Raw genomic sequence first — 17,831 nt, 5'->3', positions numbered from 1 at the left:
TCATTAGTGTCAATTTTGTTGGGGAGTGTAGACAGTGAAGGCGATTTTCCCGAAAGTAGGGAAATTTTTAATACGTTTTTAATTATTTTATAATTAACAAAAACAAAACGCATCATGTACTTAGTTATTTGTTGAATTCAAAGTACCTACCTAATAACAATAAGATAAATCGATTTAAAAGTCTCGATTTCATAAAAAAGGAAGTATATTTGTACGGCGAATAATTGGGAAATAAATTTTCTTGTTAGGTACTGGTATCATTCCCGTATTTAATTTTTGAAAGCCAAATTCAAGCAAAATACGCGTCGAATTGTAGTACTTATGAAATGTAACACTGGTCTTTCGTTTTTCTGATGTATTTTAGACACCCTTTCACAGCACAAACCGTTTTAATTAATTCAAATTCGTCGGACGTGTTTACCAATTTTTCACTTTGACAGTTCATGTGACGTTTACGGGTGAGCCGTGCCGGCTCCCTAAAAACTGCCTCACCTTTCGTGCACTGACTATCTATCTAGGCTTTATTAATCTAAGCTCGTGTACTCATGCCCCCTATTTCGGGATAAGGTTTGATCACAGATAATATAATACTAGTTTTATGCATCGAGTTAGGATATTTTTATAATGATTGAAGGGTTTAATAAATTGAAAAAGCATAATATGAATTTAGAATAAAATAAGTGAAATTGATGATAGAAGACTTAAGAAGTTGGAGCGCTAACCTTAATTACGGTGAGAGCAACTTTTGCACACCTGTTTTTGGCTCACAGAGTGTTTGAAGCCTCGTAAGTATTGCTCTCAATTTTGTCGCCATAATGTTGGTAGGTACTTGGTTTTTAGATAGTTTAATAAATAATAGAGATTTTGTGATAATACAGATTATTTATAAATAAAATTCCATTCGCTTATTAGTTGCCTAACCTACAAAATAAATAATTATTATAGCATGCATGCAGCCTTCCAAAAAATTGCAATACCTCAACAAGGTTACTAAGTTTTAAGCACTGTATTTCGTTATAAGACCTTATGTACCTACACTTAGGGAGCAAATAAATAATTATGAAATATGAATATGAACTTATTAACTAACGTACCTTTACCTTAACCTGCATCTCTGTCTTCCTGGCCAGAGAAAAAGTGACGATAATAAACCAAATTAAAGAAATAAACAATGATATTTTACTCATTGTAGGGATACACTCTTGTTGATTGAACCAGATTGCATTAAAATTGATGGATTCAGACTGCTGAATTACCTGAATAAATATAAAAAGTCATAAAGCTCAATCTAGATTTTTTTTTAGATAATGAATTCACTAATAATAATATTTGATTACTCGTACTAAAAATGGTTAGCAATAGTGAATTCATTAGTAGACGTCTGTCTATGTATTTATGTGACAACATATGTACTTACGTATGTGTGTCATGTATGTACCTATTTACTAATTCCAATGAGTTTTGGTATAGGGTAGGGATATATGGTCACAGAAGTACAAGTACAACCCTGTCGAGTTAACTGCGCACCTGAAAGCCATGACGTCACAACGACGCTCTGGTACGGACGGGGCGAACGTGGGGAGGTGTGCTGAGAAATTGAGTTTGAGATTGTTTTTTTATAACGATATTTCTTTTGCATGTTGAAAAAATGATAAAACAGTAACATACCGAAATTAAAGCAGGCAAAGCTGCGGGCAAAAGCCAGCGTTATTTAAATTACATTTATTGTTATTTGAATCGAATTAAATGCCCGATTAAAATAAATTAATTTCTATATAATGCAGGCTTCATATTGATTGCATGTGTGTGAGTGAACCTTGGCGACATTGCAATTTGTGTATCATTTTTAGGGTTCCGTAGTCATGACAAGGAACCCTTATAGTTTAGTTATGTCCTTTGTCTGTCTCTCCGTCCGAGGTTTTGCTTGGAAACTATTGGCAATAGAGAGTTTTAATTTTGTGGAAGAATGTAGGTATATTAATCACGCCGATAAAGTGGTAGGGTATTTAAGGCTTAGTGGTCAAGCCAAATTTAACCCCCAGTCCCTTCCTCTAAACACTATATTATTGGCTTCAAAAATCTGGAAAAATTCATAATAATAGTGCTTTTCATAAACTTTCAAGAAAAAATATAACGGTTAAGATAGATTAGTTAGTTAAGAGTTATAGTCGTTTAACTACTATAACTCTTAACTAACTAATCTATCGTATAAAATTACTTACCTAATGAAAATTCCTTAGAAGAAAATATTGAAAGTGACTTTAGATAAAGTAATTGCTTGCTTCTGAAATATATTGTAATGAAGGACAACTACGGAACCCTACACTGCGCGTGGCACGACACGCACTTGACCATTTTTGGTGCATAATACTTGTAGGTTTATTTTCTGAATGAACCTTAATTTCGAACTCCTCCTATGTTCTTCTGATTAATTTCGTTGCGGGTCCAATGACAGTTAACTTTCCCCCGGGACAAACTTGACCTTCATTGGTTGGGTTTTTGTGGCTGTAGATCCTGGCTACACAGGAGTTGCAGTGGTGGGAACGAGAGGTGGGATTAGTGCCGTTACCCATGTAGATGATAGCTCCAGCTTTTCAGGAACTTGATGGTGGTGTAGAGCAATGGTGGCTGTAACTTGGTAGCTCTTCAAAAACGATCAACCTATAGGTATGTTTGTGGCTGGATGGGTGACCATTTAGTTAGACCATATTATTATTAAGTGGCAATTATCAAGTCTCCGTCAGTAAAATACTCTCTATGTAATACTTCAACCACACCAACGCGTGCATATCGCCATCACGGCGCGATCATCGGGATATGACAGGTAGAGTGAACTGTCATGGGTCACGCGAGCTGTCATTGGCCTTTAAAGGTTCAGCCAAACCAACGCGATCAGACGGCGTGCAGCGATGGCGATCAATTTATATAAAGGTTTGGCCAAACCAACGCGATCACACTGCACGCCGGCTGATCGCGTGTGACCGCGTTGGTTAGCCGAACCTTTAGTCTGATCGCCATCGTTTCACGCCGGCTGATCGCGTTGGTTTGGCTGAACCTCAATCTGCACACGTTGGTGTGGTTGAAGCTTTAATGTGGTACATTAGCCAATAGGTATATTAGGGTCAGCATATCCGGCACCAGAAGACTGTTAGGCCCGCTCACTCAGGCACTTAATATCTAATGGATAATGGTGCAAGACAGCGATTAAGGAAAAGGGAACCAGCGACTGGGATCCTTTGGATCCTGGTCGATTTGATGACATCTGACTAAGGCTGGTCACTTTCCTTTAAATAAGTCATGTTCAAGTTACCAAAACATAAAATCATAATCGAAAGGAAGATGTCGTTAAAAAAAACAAGCTGTTCCGTTACCATTTCTATTTATTATTTCCTTTTATGGGTATCACTTCTTCTACCACAGCGAAACAGAACAAGGTGTTGGAGGCGGAGTTTACTTGAATTTTCCAAAGTGCCGTCCCATACGTTCTTTTTTGTGTCCACAGATGGACTACCCTATTCACATCGACAGCAGATACGTTGTAGAAGCCCTGAAACCAGAAAACGTCTATTAGGCTATAGTCTGGTGTGTGAGCACGTAGAATTTTGTCCAATGACCCCAAGCTACCCATCCTTAACGCTCGCGTGTAATTATGTTGCTGTCGCGCTCGCACACTCACTACGGGCTCCCGTCGCACAGTCGCGACAGCAATATAATTACACGCGAGCAATAAGGATGGGTAGCTGGACAAAATTCTACGTGCTCACAGACCGGGCTTTAGATGACAAAATTCAAAATTTCAATTATTTGTCCGTCAGCCAGACCTACGTCATTTATAAAAGCTGAAAGTTTGTCAGCGTATGCTCCCAATATAGGTTATAATGCTGGTGAATCAAGAAGTTTTGATCATCGTGGCTTTAGCAGCTTTCTTAAAAAAAACTGTCTGGCAAGGAGTTGGAACTGTCAAAATTATCTGGCTGATGTGGAAGCAACTTCTTATCATTGCCCAAATAATTATGCATAAAAATCAGATTTTTTGGTATAACGTTAGTCTATATAAGATGTTAAAACTCAACGATACATGACGGAGAGTCGGCGGGTTTGGTGTTTAGATTGCAATACATGGTAAGTTATGTGAAAAAGTAGAAGTATGTATAAGTAGCTCAGATGGAAGAGCATTCGCCCGGCAAGCGAAAGGCCGTGGGTTTGATTCCCGCCTGAAGCAGTTCGATTTTTTCAAGTTAAATATTTTAAAGTAGAACCTTTCGTATTAAGCAATCGTCAGAGAGCGGTATGGTCGACCACGTACTAACAATGACCCGGACCAATGGGTTTTTGCACGACATTCCTGGAAATGTAATATGGGGTCGCCATTTGCCTTTACTCCATAGGTACCCTTCTGCTTCTACCTGTGAAATATCGCAAAAATTAAAAGTTTAATAGAGTTGACTATTCATCACCTGGATTTTATCACCAAGGTGATCAAAGTGGACTCCAAGTGATCAAATCCGGGAGTAGTGTCGTTATCTGGAAGATATCGCTGTTTACCGAAAAGACCGCCTAAATGGTAATCTTGTGCCTATTCCCTTGTTTTATGGTGTAGGTACCTATAATAAATTAATATGTTTGGGCACTACAGAACTGACTTTGCTCCACTTTGCTCTTCTACTATGTTTTTCAGAAGAGACTACATAACTTGACTATGATCTTCTTCTTTTCGTGTCGACAACAAACCTACACAGTGTCAGCCCAAAACTCCGCCACAAGAGTGGCGTTTGTCAGAAGAATGACTTGACTATGATGAGGATGATGATATTCACGATCGAAATATTAACGTGTTCTTACCTCAAAAAAATTGATGTCTCTCAGAACAGTCATGTTACCTCTGCCTAAGTTTAGTTTTTTAGAAGTGTCATAGTAAAGGTCATAAAGTATTGTGACTGTAGGATATTTTTTCATGACTGGTCGAGACGTTTTGTTGCACGGCCTCACAGCAGAAAGCACAGATTTGAAAGGGCCCTGAAAAATGTTATCGAGTTGAGATTGCACCATGTCTATATGTGTATATGTATACAATACTAGCGGCCGCCCGCGACTTCGTACGCATGGATCCCGTTTTACCCCCTTAGGGGTGATGTTTCGTAAAATCCCGTCATAGTGATCACCTACTAAAAGGAACCCCCATGAAGAATTTGAGACTCCTAGCATTTGTAGTTTCCGAGATTTCGTGATGAGTGAGTGAGTCAGTGACCTTTCACTTTTATAGACTGACTAGCGGCCACCCGCGACTTCGTACGCGTGGATCCCGTTTTACTCTCTTAGGGGTGGAGTTTCGTAAAATCATTTCTTAGCGGATGCCTACGTTATAACATATACCTGCATGTCTTTCAACCCGATCCGTCCAGTGGTTTGGGCTGTGCGTTGATAGATCACTATGTCAGTCAGTCAGTCAGATTTCTCTTATTTTTGTAAAGAAACTTACCTCTTTCTTGGTGGCTAAAGAAACAATGCTAACAACAAACCAAATTAAACAAAAAATGAATATTTTACTCATCTCAGTACACTTTTTTCGACCGGATCTCTACACTTGATGGATGCTACAATAGGCGGATGATGATTGGAATAATTAATTCTACATTGAATTTGACTACTCGTCTCAATTGGTTTTTCCTTTATTACTAAATAAATATTATAATAAATATTATGATAGCTAGCTAGCTTTATTCCGCCCGCGGCTTCGCTCGCGTGGAATTTTTCGGTTTTATATAACCTTTGACCCTCAGCAATAATGTGGCTTTCTATTGGTGAAAGAATTTCTAAAATAGGTTCAGTAGATCCTGAGATTACCCCTTACAATTTAACACACAAACTTTACCTCTATAATATTAGTATATGTAGATAAATTCGAAATTAATCGTGTCTTTTTGTTTGTTTTAATAGTACAACTCGGTCGAGTTAACTGCGCACCTGGCAGCCATGACGTCACATCGACGCTCTGTTACGGGACGGGGCGAACGCGAGGTGTACGGATAAGTGAGAGGGAGAGTCGCATTGCAGCGAGGTGCGCAGTACGGTTAGCACGAAAAACTTTCGAGTTCGAATCGCCATCAAAAGATTTAGTACGAAAACTACAACAGCGCCCTTGTGAACGTGTCGTAAAGTGAATTTAGTATGAGAAATGATTGCACGAAACTTATTTTGAGAATGAAAATTGTCGCGTTATCGTTTAATTCAAAGATTGAGTATCGAATTGACGAATTCGCAAACGATTCGAAGACGAAAGTGTTCATGCTAGAGGTACAGTCTACAAGTCACTATACAGGGTGGAAACAGTGATATCACTCGATTTTTTCTAAACTACGTAACGATATTACAAAACAGACTACTGATCCTGAAAGTGCTTTACGAGCTCTATCAAACGATATCAGTAGTAGGTTATAGAAGAAACTGGATATATCAAAAAAATCAATGTTTCCAGCTTCATTACCCTCATCGCCCGCTGTATTATTGAGGTGAACCCACTCGTAACACAACTTACCACGAGGGGTTAACGGAACTATTCATCATCATCATCATTTCAGCCATAGGACGTCCACTGCTGAACATAGGCCTCCCCCAATGACTTCCACATCGCACGGTTGGTAGCGGCCTGCATCCACCGCCTTCCTGCTACCTTTATCAGGTCGTGGGCCGACGATCTGATAAAGGTTGTTGTGAGTGGACGTCGCACGCTGCGTTTTCCGGTACGCGGCCTTCATTCCAGAACCTTGCTGCCCCATCGGCCGGCAGTTCTGCGTACTATGTGCCCTGCCCACTGCCACTTCAGCTTGCTAATCCGTCGGGCTGTCAGCGACTTTAGTTCGTTTACGGATCTTTCTGATTCGATCAAAAAATAAATCTAAAATATAATTATTTCTATTGTGCAGTTGCATGTATTTTTGTATGTAATTCGTATTTATTTCTGGCGTTGATTTAATATATGATTATATGTATAGACCTTGGTACGATTCATTCACTCACTCAATGTGCATATTTATAAATTAAACACCAAATCTAATCCAGTTTTATATTAGTAAGAGGCAAGCCTCTTACTAATAAAACTTATACGCTCGTTGACCAGTGTTTTAAAGTGACGTTTAGTATGGAAATGTCATTTTAAAACAGTGTTCAACAACTGTGTAACTTTTTATAATTAAGGGTTTAGAATAACAATTATGAATAGAATAGAATAGAATAGAATATTATTTATTTGGCACAATACACAATACATGATATAGGCACAATACAAGATTAAAACATAGAAAAAACAAAAAAGAAAAATAAAATAGATTTTAAGTGCCCTGTGCCAAAAAGGTCCCTGACTCAGCATTCGTCGTGAAAACTCTATTGAAATCAATTTGGTAGTTTTTGAGTATGGAACATTTAAGAGTTATATTGAATTAATTGACTAGGTATTGATAGACATTATTTGCTTATTAATTCTTTATTACTATTGTTATGTCAACATAAATCATTAAATAATTTTTGTTATTTATTAATTAATCAGTCTTTAAATGAAAACAAAAGAAGGACAAATTAATTTAACCAAAACATAAAATATTCCAAGTTAAATGGTTAATGTTAATTAATAATTGAAACTAATTTCAGCAACCTTCAAATAATTATAATTTAAACCAATTTGTTAATATCAGAAGTAATTGAAGTGAATATAATTTTGCTAGGGATTCTCGTTTGGTAGTTATCATGGACGAGAATGAAGCCGAATGGTAGGTTTCTGTCAAAACTACCATCGAATGGTAGTTCTTGGGAATTACTTTTGCGGTTCCTTTGTCTTTTTGGTGTAGTTTGCACTTCTTTGTCGAATTTTGTTGGTTCTTCGGTGCTCTGGAATAAAATAAAGTAAGGCAGAGTTGCATCATCGACTTTCACCGTAACTATGACGATAACCGGTGCTTTTCGTATGGAGTTTGATAGATCTTTGACGTTTGTTAAAGTTAAAGTAAGATGGTGCAGCCCAGCCGAAATATGTCAAACTCCATACAAAACACACCGGTTATCGTTATAGTTAGTGTTAGTTTGGTGATGGAATTCAGCCTAAGGCTGGGTTGCACCATCTTACTTTAACTTTGACAAACATCAAAAATCTGTCACACTCCATACAAAACACATATCGTCATCTCTCTCTCTCAAAGATCTATCGTCATCTCAAAGAATTTAACAATTAAATGCATCATTAAGGATTGATTTACTATGGGATCGATGGCGTCAGGCCTTTTTATTTATCTACTTTTTACCGTAACCAAATTTTCTTTAGCATATTCCATTAAACAGTTTATTTGAGAATTTTCTCCTTTTTTAAGTCGGTTAATTTTAGGTTTAGTAGTTAGGTATAGTTATAGTTATTACTTTACCAGCAAATTGAGACCATCATCTTCAAATTGGGGATTTTTTCTTCGCTGTTCTATGCTTGGAATTGTTTCGTCAAATCCATGGGATCCCGATTCCATTTCTGACACGTCACTGACGATTGTTCCATAGAGTTCGGGATCTGTGTACGTTTGGGACATGTCTGGAAAATTCCATAATGTAAATATTGGTCCGGGGGACAAAAATAAATAGGGAAAATTATGCCTAAATTGAAAACCAGCGGAAAATTCGTTTTTTTTTCGGAAGAAAAAAGGAAGTGATCGAAGCTAAATATAGATTTCACTTCCAGAGCAAAAGAGGATAAATAAAGAAATAAAATAATATATACTTAGATCGTTTCATCCACGAAGACGCGCCCCACCACTTTTTGGTTGAGGGAAGCGCGGGTGCATGGAGTTTGATACGAGCAATCCGAGCGTCATTATTGTAGAGCGCGTGTGCAGGTGTGCACTCATGGATAATTTAGCGTGTACCGATAACACTCAAACATTAACGGAAGAATGGTGGGGCGCGTCTTCGTAGATGAAACGATCTACACTCGGCATCAAATAAATCGCACCTCCCTCGACAAGCACTTTCAAACGTATGCATCCCCACTTCCCACCAATATTGGCACCATTTAAAAGCCTAGTTCTAAACTTCATTTCATTAAAGGAAAGGTTTTTACCCCAAAAATGTGCCTTTAGAAGGATCCAAGGTCACTTTTTCAAAAAATAGGTAGTTACGCTTGAGCCAACTTTTATGGTTATAAAACTGTTAAGTTGGGATTAATTGCTATCCATCTGTTAAAGAGGACACGTGTGATCATTATTTGGTTTTATAACCATAAAATTTGGTCTAATTGATCCCAGAGGTGAGCCCAAAGTGAGGTCTTTATTCAAGTCACATTTATGGTATATGCTAATCATTTATTAAGAAATTAAATGTGTTTTTCTTAAAGGATATTTATTGGGCTTTCAAATAACACCAATATTGTTGGGGTACCATGATTGTGTCAGAAGAAAATCTTTGAAGTTCGCGTCGCGGAAGGTGCGGTTTATTTGATGTTGAGTGTATATTTATTTATCTTACCTTGATTACTATCGATCGAACAGCGATATCTCCTTCGTTTAGATATATCTCGGTCCAATCTTCGCGTATCTAAAATTATAAAAAATGTAAGTATCCATCTATAAATTCTGCGCGTGGGTTGATCAGAAGCAAGATCATTTAAAACACATTACCTTCCGTTATGCAGTCGGGTAAAAAGTCTACGACTAAGTATGATAATATACAATTAGTGTGTAATTTCTCATTTAACCATCATCATTTCAGCCACAGTACGTCCACTGCTGAACATAGGCCTCTCATAAAGATTTCCAGATTGGCGGAGGGCAGCGGCCTACTTACATCCAGCGTTTTCCTGCAACCTATATGAGGTCATCTGTCCACCTTGTGGGTAAGTATCCCACGCTGCGCTTGCCGATACGTGGCCTCCATTACAGAACCTTGCAGCCTCAACAAGTACAAAAAAAATACAAAAAATAAAAAATAAAGTTATATTCTTCGCTCGTTCGTTTTAGCAAAATGACGTCCACTGCTGGACAAAGGATGTTCACAACGAGTTCTATTCTGTTCTAATTTATTGTATTATACCTTCTAATAGCGATTCTATTTTTCGCTTGTACAGCCGAGCTACGCCATCGACGAATATCGATGACGTTCGCAGCGACAGGCGTCTGCTAGCGTCTTCGTGATCGCTATCCACCCACAAGTCTAGCTTGTCGCTGAAAAGAACTCGATATCAATAACATGTGGCGACTAGATACTAACATACTATGTTACTCATAAATAGATACGATATCAATCTTTATAAATCTTTAAGTAGGCCAGTTACAGTTCATAAAAGTGAGAGATAATATACCTACACTCGACATCAAATAAATCGCACCTCTCGCGACAAGCACTTTCAAACGTATGCATCCCCACTTCCCACCAATATTGGCACCATTTAATAGCCTAGTTCTAAACTTCATTTCATTAAAGGAAAGGTTTTTACCCCAAAAATGTGTCTTTAGAAGGATCCAGTCACTTCTGCAAAAAATAGGTAGTTACGCTTGAGCCAACTTTTATGGCTATAAAACTGTTAAGTTGGGATTAATCTCTATCCATCTGTTAAAGAGGATACGTGTGATCATTATTTGGTTTTATAACCATAAAATTTGGTCTAATTGATCCCAGAGGTGAGCCCAAAGTGAGGTCTTTTTTAAAGTCACATTTATGGTATATGTTAATCATTTATTAAGAAATTAAATGTGTTTTTCTTAAAGGATATTTATCGGGCTTTCAAATAACACCAATATTGTTGGGGCACCATGATTGTGTCAGAAGAAAATCTTTAAAGTTCGCGTAGCGGAAGGTGCGGTTTATTTGATGTTGAGTGTAGATCTCAGATCATAGAAAGAGAATAGATATGAAGTCGCGCGTAACTACAACGAGAACCAGTGTCCCCACATTTCCCCCACCACAGCTCCCACACACACATTCAACTGTGTAAAAATAAAGCGACTGAGAGTCTACGACAACATGTGCAACCGGCTTAAAAGTGCTGTGATTGGCCAGAAGGCATGCCTTATGGCCAATCAATGGCCGCGTGACGTGACGCACACTTTGAAAACGCTAGTGAGAGAACAAAGATAAAATGGAGTCGACAAGATATCGATACTTTAAATCGCTAGGGGCAAGGCTCGAAACTGGTTTCACAAAATGCTTATGTAGAATAGAATAGAATAGAATAGAATAGAATAACGTTTATTTTGCTGCCACATGAATACACATACATACATAAAACAAACGGTCAACATTACAGAACCAGTCAAAAGAATGATAATTAAAATGTATGAAAACCTTTTTATTATTAACTACTATCACGCATTTACTTTTTAATTATGGCGATCTGCGTACCGCATATGTTTATCAAAAATAATGCCTATATTAGGCTTTCAACTAGCTCTTATAGTAATTACATAGTTGACAGTTACTAATTACTTCTACTGTTATTATTTTTTTTGTAAAATCTTATAATCGCAAGTAACACATCATTTTTTTATTTAAAATTACAAAATAGAAAATTATAATTTACTTCTATTTATCGATAATAGGAAACCGCATTAGAACACGAGCACAGCACTATGTTACGACCGGCACATGCGGCCGTACTGTGTATTTTCACACGACAGTGGATATCGGAAGAAATTAAATACATTGCGCAGTAGTTGAGCATGACATAAAGTGGTTGCTAACTAAATCGTCAATGTACAAGTGTGTTAGAATTTTTATCACCACTGATTTCGATATCGCAGTAACTGTTACGGCACTGAATTCGTTCGTAAAAATGTTTAGTTTTTTTATTTATAAGCAAAATACCAATGGATTTGCAATACTTACATGTCGTATATGACTCCATTGTTCCTGCAGTTCTTCGTTTCACTTGTTTTATTGCACGTAACGACGCATTATCCAAAATATCGGAGAACATTTCCTTAGTACGACTGAATCGCGACTAACCTAGCTACGCGGCCGATGTTCGTTTCTGGGCATATCGCGGAGACACGCGCCACGCCCCCGTTTCACATCTACTATTCCCTTCTATGATCTGAGGTGTAGATGGTTTCATCCACGAAGACGCGCCCCACCATTCTTCCTCGAATGTTTTAGTGTTATCGGTACACGTTAAATTATTCAATGAGTGCACACTCACACTACATTATCTGACATTAATGACACTCGGATTGCTCGGATCAAACTCCTCGCATTCCGCGCTTCCCTCGACCAAAAATTGGTGGGGCGCGTCTTCGTGGATGAAACGATCTAATAGGCGTACCTGTTCTTAATAATGTGGATCTTCACTATTGGATAAAACACTATTAAGAAGGCTATAAGTCAAAATAGCAAAAACACAATTTTAAATGTTGTATTATTTAAGGCACTAAAACTTAAAAGTAGGTAAAGTTAATTTAATTTTAACATACCAAATACTCGCCATAGATGGTTGTTCATCAGATTCTTCCTTCAAATCATGAGCAGCGCGCCAAACTTTTCCAAGGGACTTACTATTCATTAAATCTTTGTCGTAAAACATAATTCATAAAACCTGATGGCAAAATATTTGCCCTATTTATTATTATACGAGACTTTAGTACAATATTTGTATAAAATATTATTTTCACAATATTAACCTCTAAAAGTTAAATAATTCTCGTAGGTAATAGTAAAATGTAGGACGAGCGCCACCTAAGCGCCACAGACTAAAAAACGAAACTCGCTTCTTTTTTAATTTTTCTCATGGCTTCGGGCAATATGCGCATTTAGCCAGTGTCAAGTCAATTAGTTGCGTTTCAAGTAAATATATAAAAAATCTTTGCAATGTATAGTGATTGTGGAATGTAACAATGGTATTCCTTTCTTAAAGTTTCAGTAAAGATGCTTTTTTACTGAGACCTCACACAGACTTCTTGCACGTTCAAGAACACTAATGTTAGTTAATTCCACCATTATTTACGCATTTAAAAAAAAAAGAAAACTAAATTGACAAGACGTTTTACTTTCCCGCCAAAAAGTCCCACGAAATTCCCGCATAGGTTTTATGCACAGATAAAAAAGCTCTTTCATATTTTTAAGTGGCAAAGGAATTAAGTAATTGAGTTTAAAGCTGTTATGCATAAATAAGTTCAGACTTTTAAATGAAATCCAGCAATATACAGGCAAGATCGGTTACATCATTTTGATTTGTCTGTCAGCCGTTTGGTGTAGTGGTTCGAAACGGACTACTATTCCGGAGGTAGCGGGTTCGATTCCCGCACAGTACAAACATTTGTGTGCATGAACATATTTGTTTGTATTGGACTGGGTGTTTTCTATGTATAATAAGTATGTATTTACAAAAAAAAAAGTATTTAAGTATGTTTATATCCGTTGTCTAGTACCCATAGTACAAGCTTTGCTTAGTTTGGGACTAGAAGCGCAGTGTAAAATGTCTAAGGATATTCATTATTATTATTATTATTTAGGTATTTATTCAAGTCACGTAAGTACATAATGTTACCAGTGATGACTTATGGCTCGAAAACGTGACCTTATACAGAAGCAATAAACGTATTGAGTATTGAAGCTCAAAGTTGCACAGCGTGCTATGGAGTGGGCTATGCTTGGTGTTTCTTTGCGAGATCGAATCAGAAATGAGGAGATCCGTAAACGAACTAAAGTCGCTGACATAGCCCGACGGATTATCAAGCTCAAGTGGCAATGGGCAGGGCACATAGTACGCAGAACTGATGGCCGATGGGGCAGCAAGGTTCTGGAATGGAGGCCGCGTACCGGAAAACGCAGCGTGGGACGTCCACCTACAAGGTGGACCGACCACATCGTAAAGGTAGCGGGGAAGCGCTGGACGCAGGCCGCTACCAATCGATCAACATGGAAAGCTTTGGAGGAGGCCTATGTTCAGCAGTGGACGAAATGATGATGATGATGAAGTACATAATTCCTATGGCTGAAATGATGATGATGATGATGAAGTACATAATTATACTATTTAAAATCAAACAACATTTTTTTTCTTAATTGGTTTAGATAGGTACTAGACTTAATGTACCGTGACCCTATAAAATTGATATAACTTAACCCTAATCTCACCATGTTTGCATCATTATTTTAGTCACTATGCGAATAATTTAACGTACCTACTATTTGTTAAACGTGCTATTCTAAACCAAAAGTTGGCGTTAGTAAATCTATGATTTTGCTTTTTGCTCTTACTTGTTTAAAGGTAACTTTAGAAAAATACAAGTCACGTGATTTTGAGTGAGTGAGGATGGGGAAGATAGAGATTAGGAAGTTGAAATGGAGGCCACGTACCTACCAGAAAACGGAGCGTAAGACGTCCACCCACAAGGTGGACCGACGACCTCTTAAAGGTAGCAGGGAGGCGCTGGATGCAGGCCGATACCAACCGGGCGATATGGAAATCATTGGGGGAGGCCTATGTTCAGCAGTTGACGTCCTGTGGCTGAAATGATGAGAGTGGGAAGTGAATAATAAACGACCCCATAGGCCAATGATTCCCCAAATTGTCCTATTTCTACAGATAATAGTTATGTGGTCTAGAATATTAGTCTACCTTCAAAAGAGATCCAGTGATCATAGAACAGGTTAAATATTTCTAAATTGATTTCATTGAACATAATTACATTTTAATAAAGTACCTATTCATCTTGTATTAGTTTTATTACATTAATGAAACGCACACAACAATGTTTCTGTAGTTAAAATGGCATGGGGAATGAAAATAAATGTTTTAATAATTTTGTTTATTTCGTTCTTGTGCGTTTGCAGCGGGTTTTTAAAAAAGGTAAGTGATGAGTTAACTTGTTAGAGCCCATCCCATCCCACGGCTACCCAGTTTTGTGTGATCCTGGATCACCCATCTAGACTAGTGGGTTCATACAGCAGTGCCCGCAGTTTTTTGCAGTTTGTTTGCGGTATGGGTGTTTGCAAAAATGTATACAGGAAGTTGGTAGTAGGAACATTAAACTAAATTCTGTTTTTACTGGCCCAGTTAAATGACACAACCGAATTCGAAATTTGATCGGACCTTTTTTTGTCTTCGGTACTTTTATGATTTTGGTTAAAGTACCTTACATAATGCGCTCACAGTTTTTTGAACTTAGGAAGTTCTGAGCTTAAAGGGCATTTGATTGCAGTCTGCTAATGGATACAGTCTGCTACCAAACGTGAAATCTAAATATATAACCCAAAGGTGACTGACTGACTGACTGACTGACTGACATAGTGATCCATCAACGCACAGCCCAAACCACTGGATGGATCGGACTGAAATTTGGCATGCAGGTAGATGTGATGAAAGGATTTTACGAAACTCCACCCCTAATAGGGTAAAACGGGATCCACGCGTACTAAGTCGCGGGCGGCCGCTAGTGAGTTATAAGAGAGATCCAGGACACTGCAAACGGGATGTTCGTGTGAATGAGTAATTAAAACACGTAACGGAACACTGCAAAAAACAGGACCTGCAAAAAATATCGCCATGGGAAAGAGCCCATTTGTTGTGTCAATATTTTCTTGGCAAAATATATAACAAATATACATAATTTGAATCTTTCACAGGGTCCATATAAAACTAAGCTTACAGAATGCCGGGAATGCAAAGGGCAGAGGGAGCTGACAGATTCCTTCCCTCTCGATAAAAAAGACCCTTTTCTAAAAGTTCAATGTGAGCCCCATAACACAAATACAAGAAGTTACCTTATAGGTAATTATACTTTTTTGAGGGCTGTCTCCAATATACAGGTACGTTAAAAATTAAAGCTTTTTTTCTATCCACAGCGAGGAAGCTCTTGGCCTGTATCTCACCTGATGGTAAGTGATGATCAGGCCGAAGGTGGAAGCGAGCCTCACCCGGAATCCTCAACCACGGAGGAACTTATTACTAACGGCGACGGTAATCACTTACCATCAGGTGATCCGTCTGCTCGTTTGCCTCCTGTCACATAAAAAAATAACTGGTGTGCTGATGTGTACGCGGCTTTACGTCGACATACACTGCCCCTGATAGTTAAAAGAGCGCATGTAACACCAAAAACAGAGGTAAACAAGAAGTACATCCTACTAATATTATAAATGCGAAAGTTTGTACAGATGTATGGATGTCAACATGTTTGTTACTTTTTCACGCAAAAACTACTGAACGGATTTTGATGTAACTTTTTACAGTATTAATGTTTATAGCCCAGAATAACATAATATGCTACAATTTATGACGCTCTGTGACAAAATAAATTTCACGTGGGTGTAGCCGTGGGCAAAACGGGTGCGGGTCCAATGACAGTTTAATTTTCCCCCGGGAATAACTTGACCTTCACTGGTTGGATTTTTATTGGGTGAGGTAGGAACAGTCCCGTTGTCTCTTTAAACTTGCTCGGACGCCACGCGGCGCACCGGTGAGCTACAAAACTTATATTGTATCTAAAGTCCGGTCGCCGAGCACATAGAATTTCGTCCAATGACCCAAGCTACCCATCGCGCCAGCAATATAGGTACCTAATTAAGCGCGAGCGATAAGGATGGGTAGCTTGGGGTTATTGGACTAAATTCTATCTGCTCGGCGACCGGACTTTTGCAGTGTCCTTCAATGACTTAAGTTGTATTTATAGGTAAGAATCAGATCGTTCTTCTACGAGGATGTCCAGTGGAGGATGCGCTTGTTAATACCGCGACTGACTGACAATAGACGCATTTTCGGAATTGTTGTTAAGGCAGTTGGGGCTAATTATGACGAGAACAATCATACTATGCGTAAGGTAAGTTTATCAAAATACTAAATTCTTCAAAATAAAAAAATTACAACTTCAGTCTTCACTGTAGTTTTTGAGTCTAAAACTTAAAACTTTTGAGTGAAATGTCTATTAGAGGGGTTAATTAATTTTGAGGACTTACTAATAGCCTGGTTGTAAATACTTTACTCTTTCCCTTAGAGCATCGGTTCCCAAACTTATTTGAGTCGCGCCCCCTTTCCACCATACGAAAAATTCCGCACCCCCTCTCCTCCAGTTAGATTATTAATTAATCGTATCGAGCAGTCTGGAATGCATTCTCTCAGCGGTCGCAGGTTTCTTACAGATGGCTCGCGCCTCCCTTTAAAGGTATTTGCCGCCCCCCACTTTGGGAACCAATGCCTTAGAGGGATGGGGCCTACCCACTAAAACCCGACGGTGTCCACCGGAGCCCAATGAGACGGAGCCGCGAGTTTTAATATCCTAACTTGGACATTCGTCCGCAGCTCCGTCTAAATTAGTCCGAAAAATCACAAATCGCTTTAGTATTGTTTCTGTGACTTATTTTATTCTGGTCTATTCCACTTTGATCACCTGGCTGTGGACTTTAAGCGACAGTTTTTTTGTCGATTTTTTAATTAACCTTGAGTCCACTTTGAACACCCAGATCATTTTATCCATGGGTGATCAAAGGACACTAAACTGTCGCTTGGAGTCCACTCTAAAGTGGAAAAGACCCTTATTACCTTGGTGCTTATAATCTTCAATTATTACTTTCAGAGTGGCTTAAAAAAACTAAAATTGGATGTCAACATGGTAAATCATGCATGGGAGTCGGAAAAAACTTACGGTCGATGGATGTGGGTTTTTCAGATTATTTCAGGCCATAAAAGTACAAACTGTCTGACAATTTTCACGGATGTTATACCTGATTTGACATAAACTAAGTATTTTCAGTAACGTGTCGTTTGAATGATAATTTATTATTATTCTGTTTTGGAACTTAAATTCGTTTCATGAATTCAAATTTCTACGAATAAAAATATTGAGTTATAAAAATTAATCACTTTTTTGTGT

General features: G+C 38.2%; 1 protein-coding gene across 1 annotated transcript; it reads right to left on the bottom strand.

Moving 5' to 3' along the window:
* Positions 1-7,639: 7,639 nt before the first annotated feature.
* Positions 7,640-12,644, bottom strand: LOC135081965 (uncharacterized). The gene is made up of 5 exons (XM_063976711.1): positions 12,435-12,644; positions 10,060-10,190; positions 9,496-9,564; positions 8,409-8,566; positions 7,640-7,881 (listed from the first exon to the last, which is right to left on the bottom strand). Exons 1-5 carry the CDS (start codon positions 12,542-12,544, stop codon positions 7,666-7,668), a joined length of 684 nt encoding a protein of 227 aa, XP_063832781.1. The 5' UTR covers positions 12,545-12,644; the 3' UTR covers positions 7,640-7,665.
* Between the last annotated feature and the right edge of the window lie 5,187 nt (positions 12,645-17,831).

Source organism: Ostrinia nubilalis, chromosome 21 (genome assembly GCF_963855985.1).
Source record: "Ostrinia nubilalis chromosome 21, ilOstNubi1.1, whole genome shotgun sequence".
NCBI classification, from domain to species: Eukaryota; Metazoa; Arthropoda; class Insecta; order Lepidoptera; family Crambidae; genus Ostrinia; species Ostrinia nubilalis.
The sequence above is the reverse complement of the archived record's forward strand: the minus strand, read 5'-3'. Positions and strand labels throughout refer to the sequence as shown.

Excerpts from the sequence above, each read along its gene's own strand:
- LOC135081965 (XM_063976711.1), bottom strand. The coding sequence starts at position 12,544 with ATGTTTTACGACAAAGATTTAATGAATAGTAAGTCCCTTGGAAAAGTT. Across the intron at positions 10,191-12,434 it reads CCATCTATGGCGAGTATTTG|CGACAAGCTAGACTTGTGGG; the intron begins GTATGTTAAAAT and ends AGTTCTTTTCAG. Across the intron at positions 7,882-8,408 it reads ATGATGGTCTCAATTTGCTG|AGCACCGAAGAACCAACAAA; the intron begins GTAAAGTAATAA and ends ATTTTATTCCAG.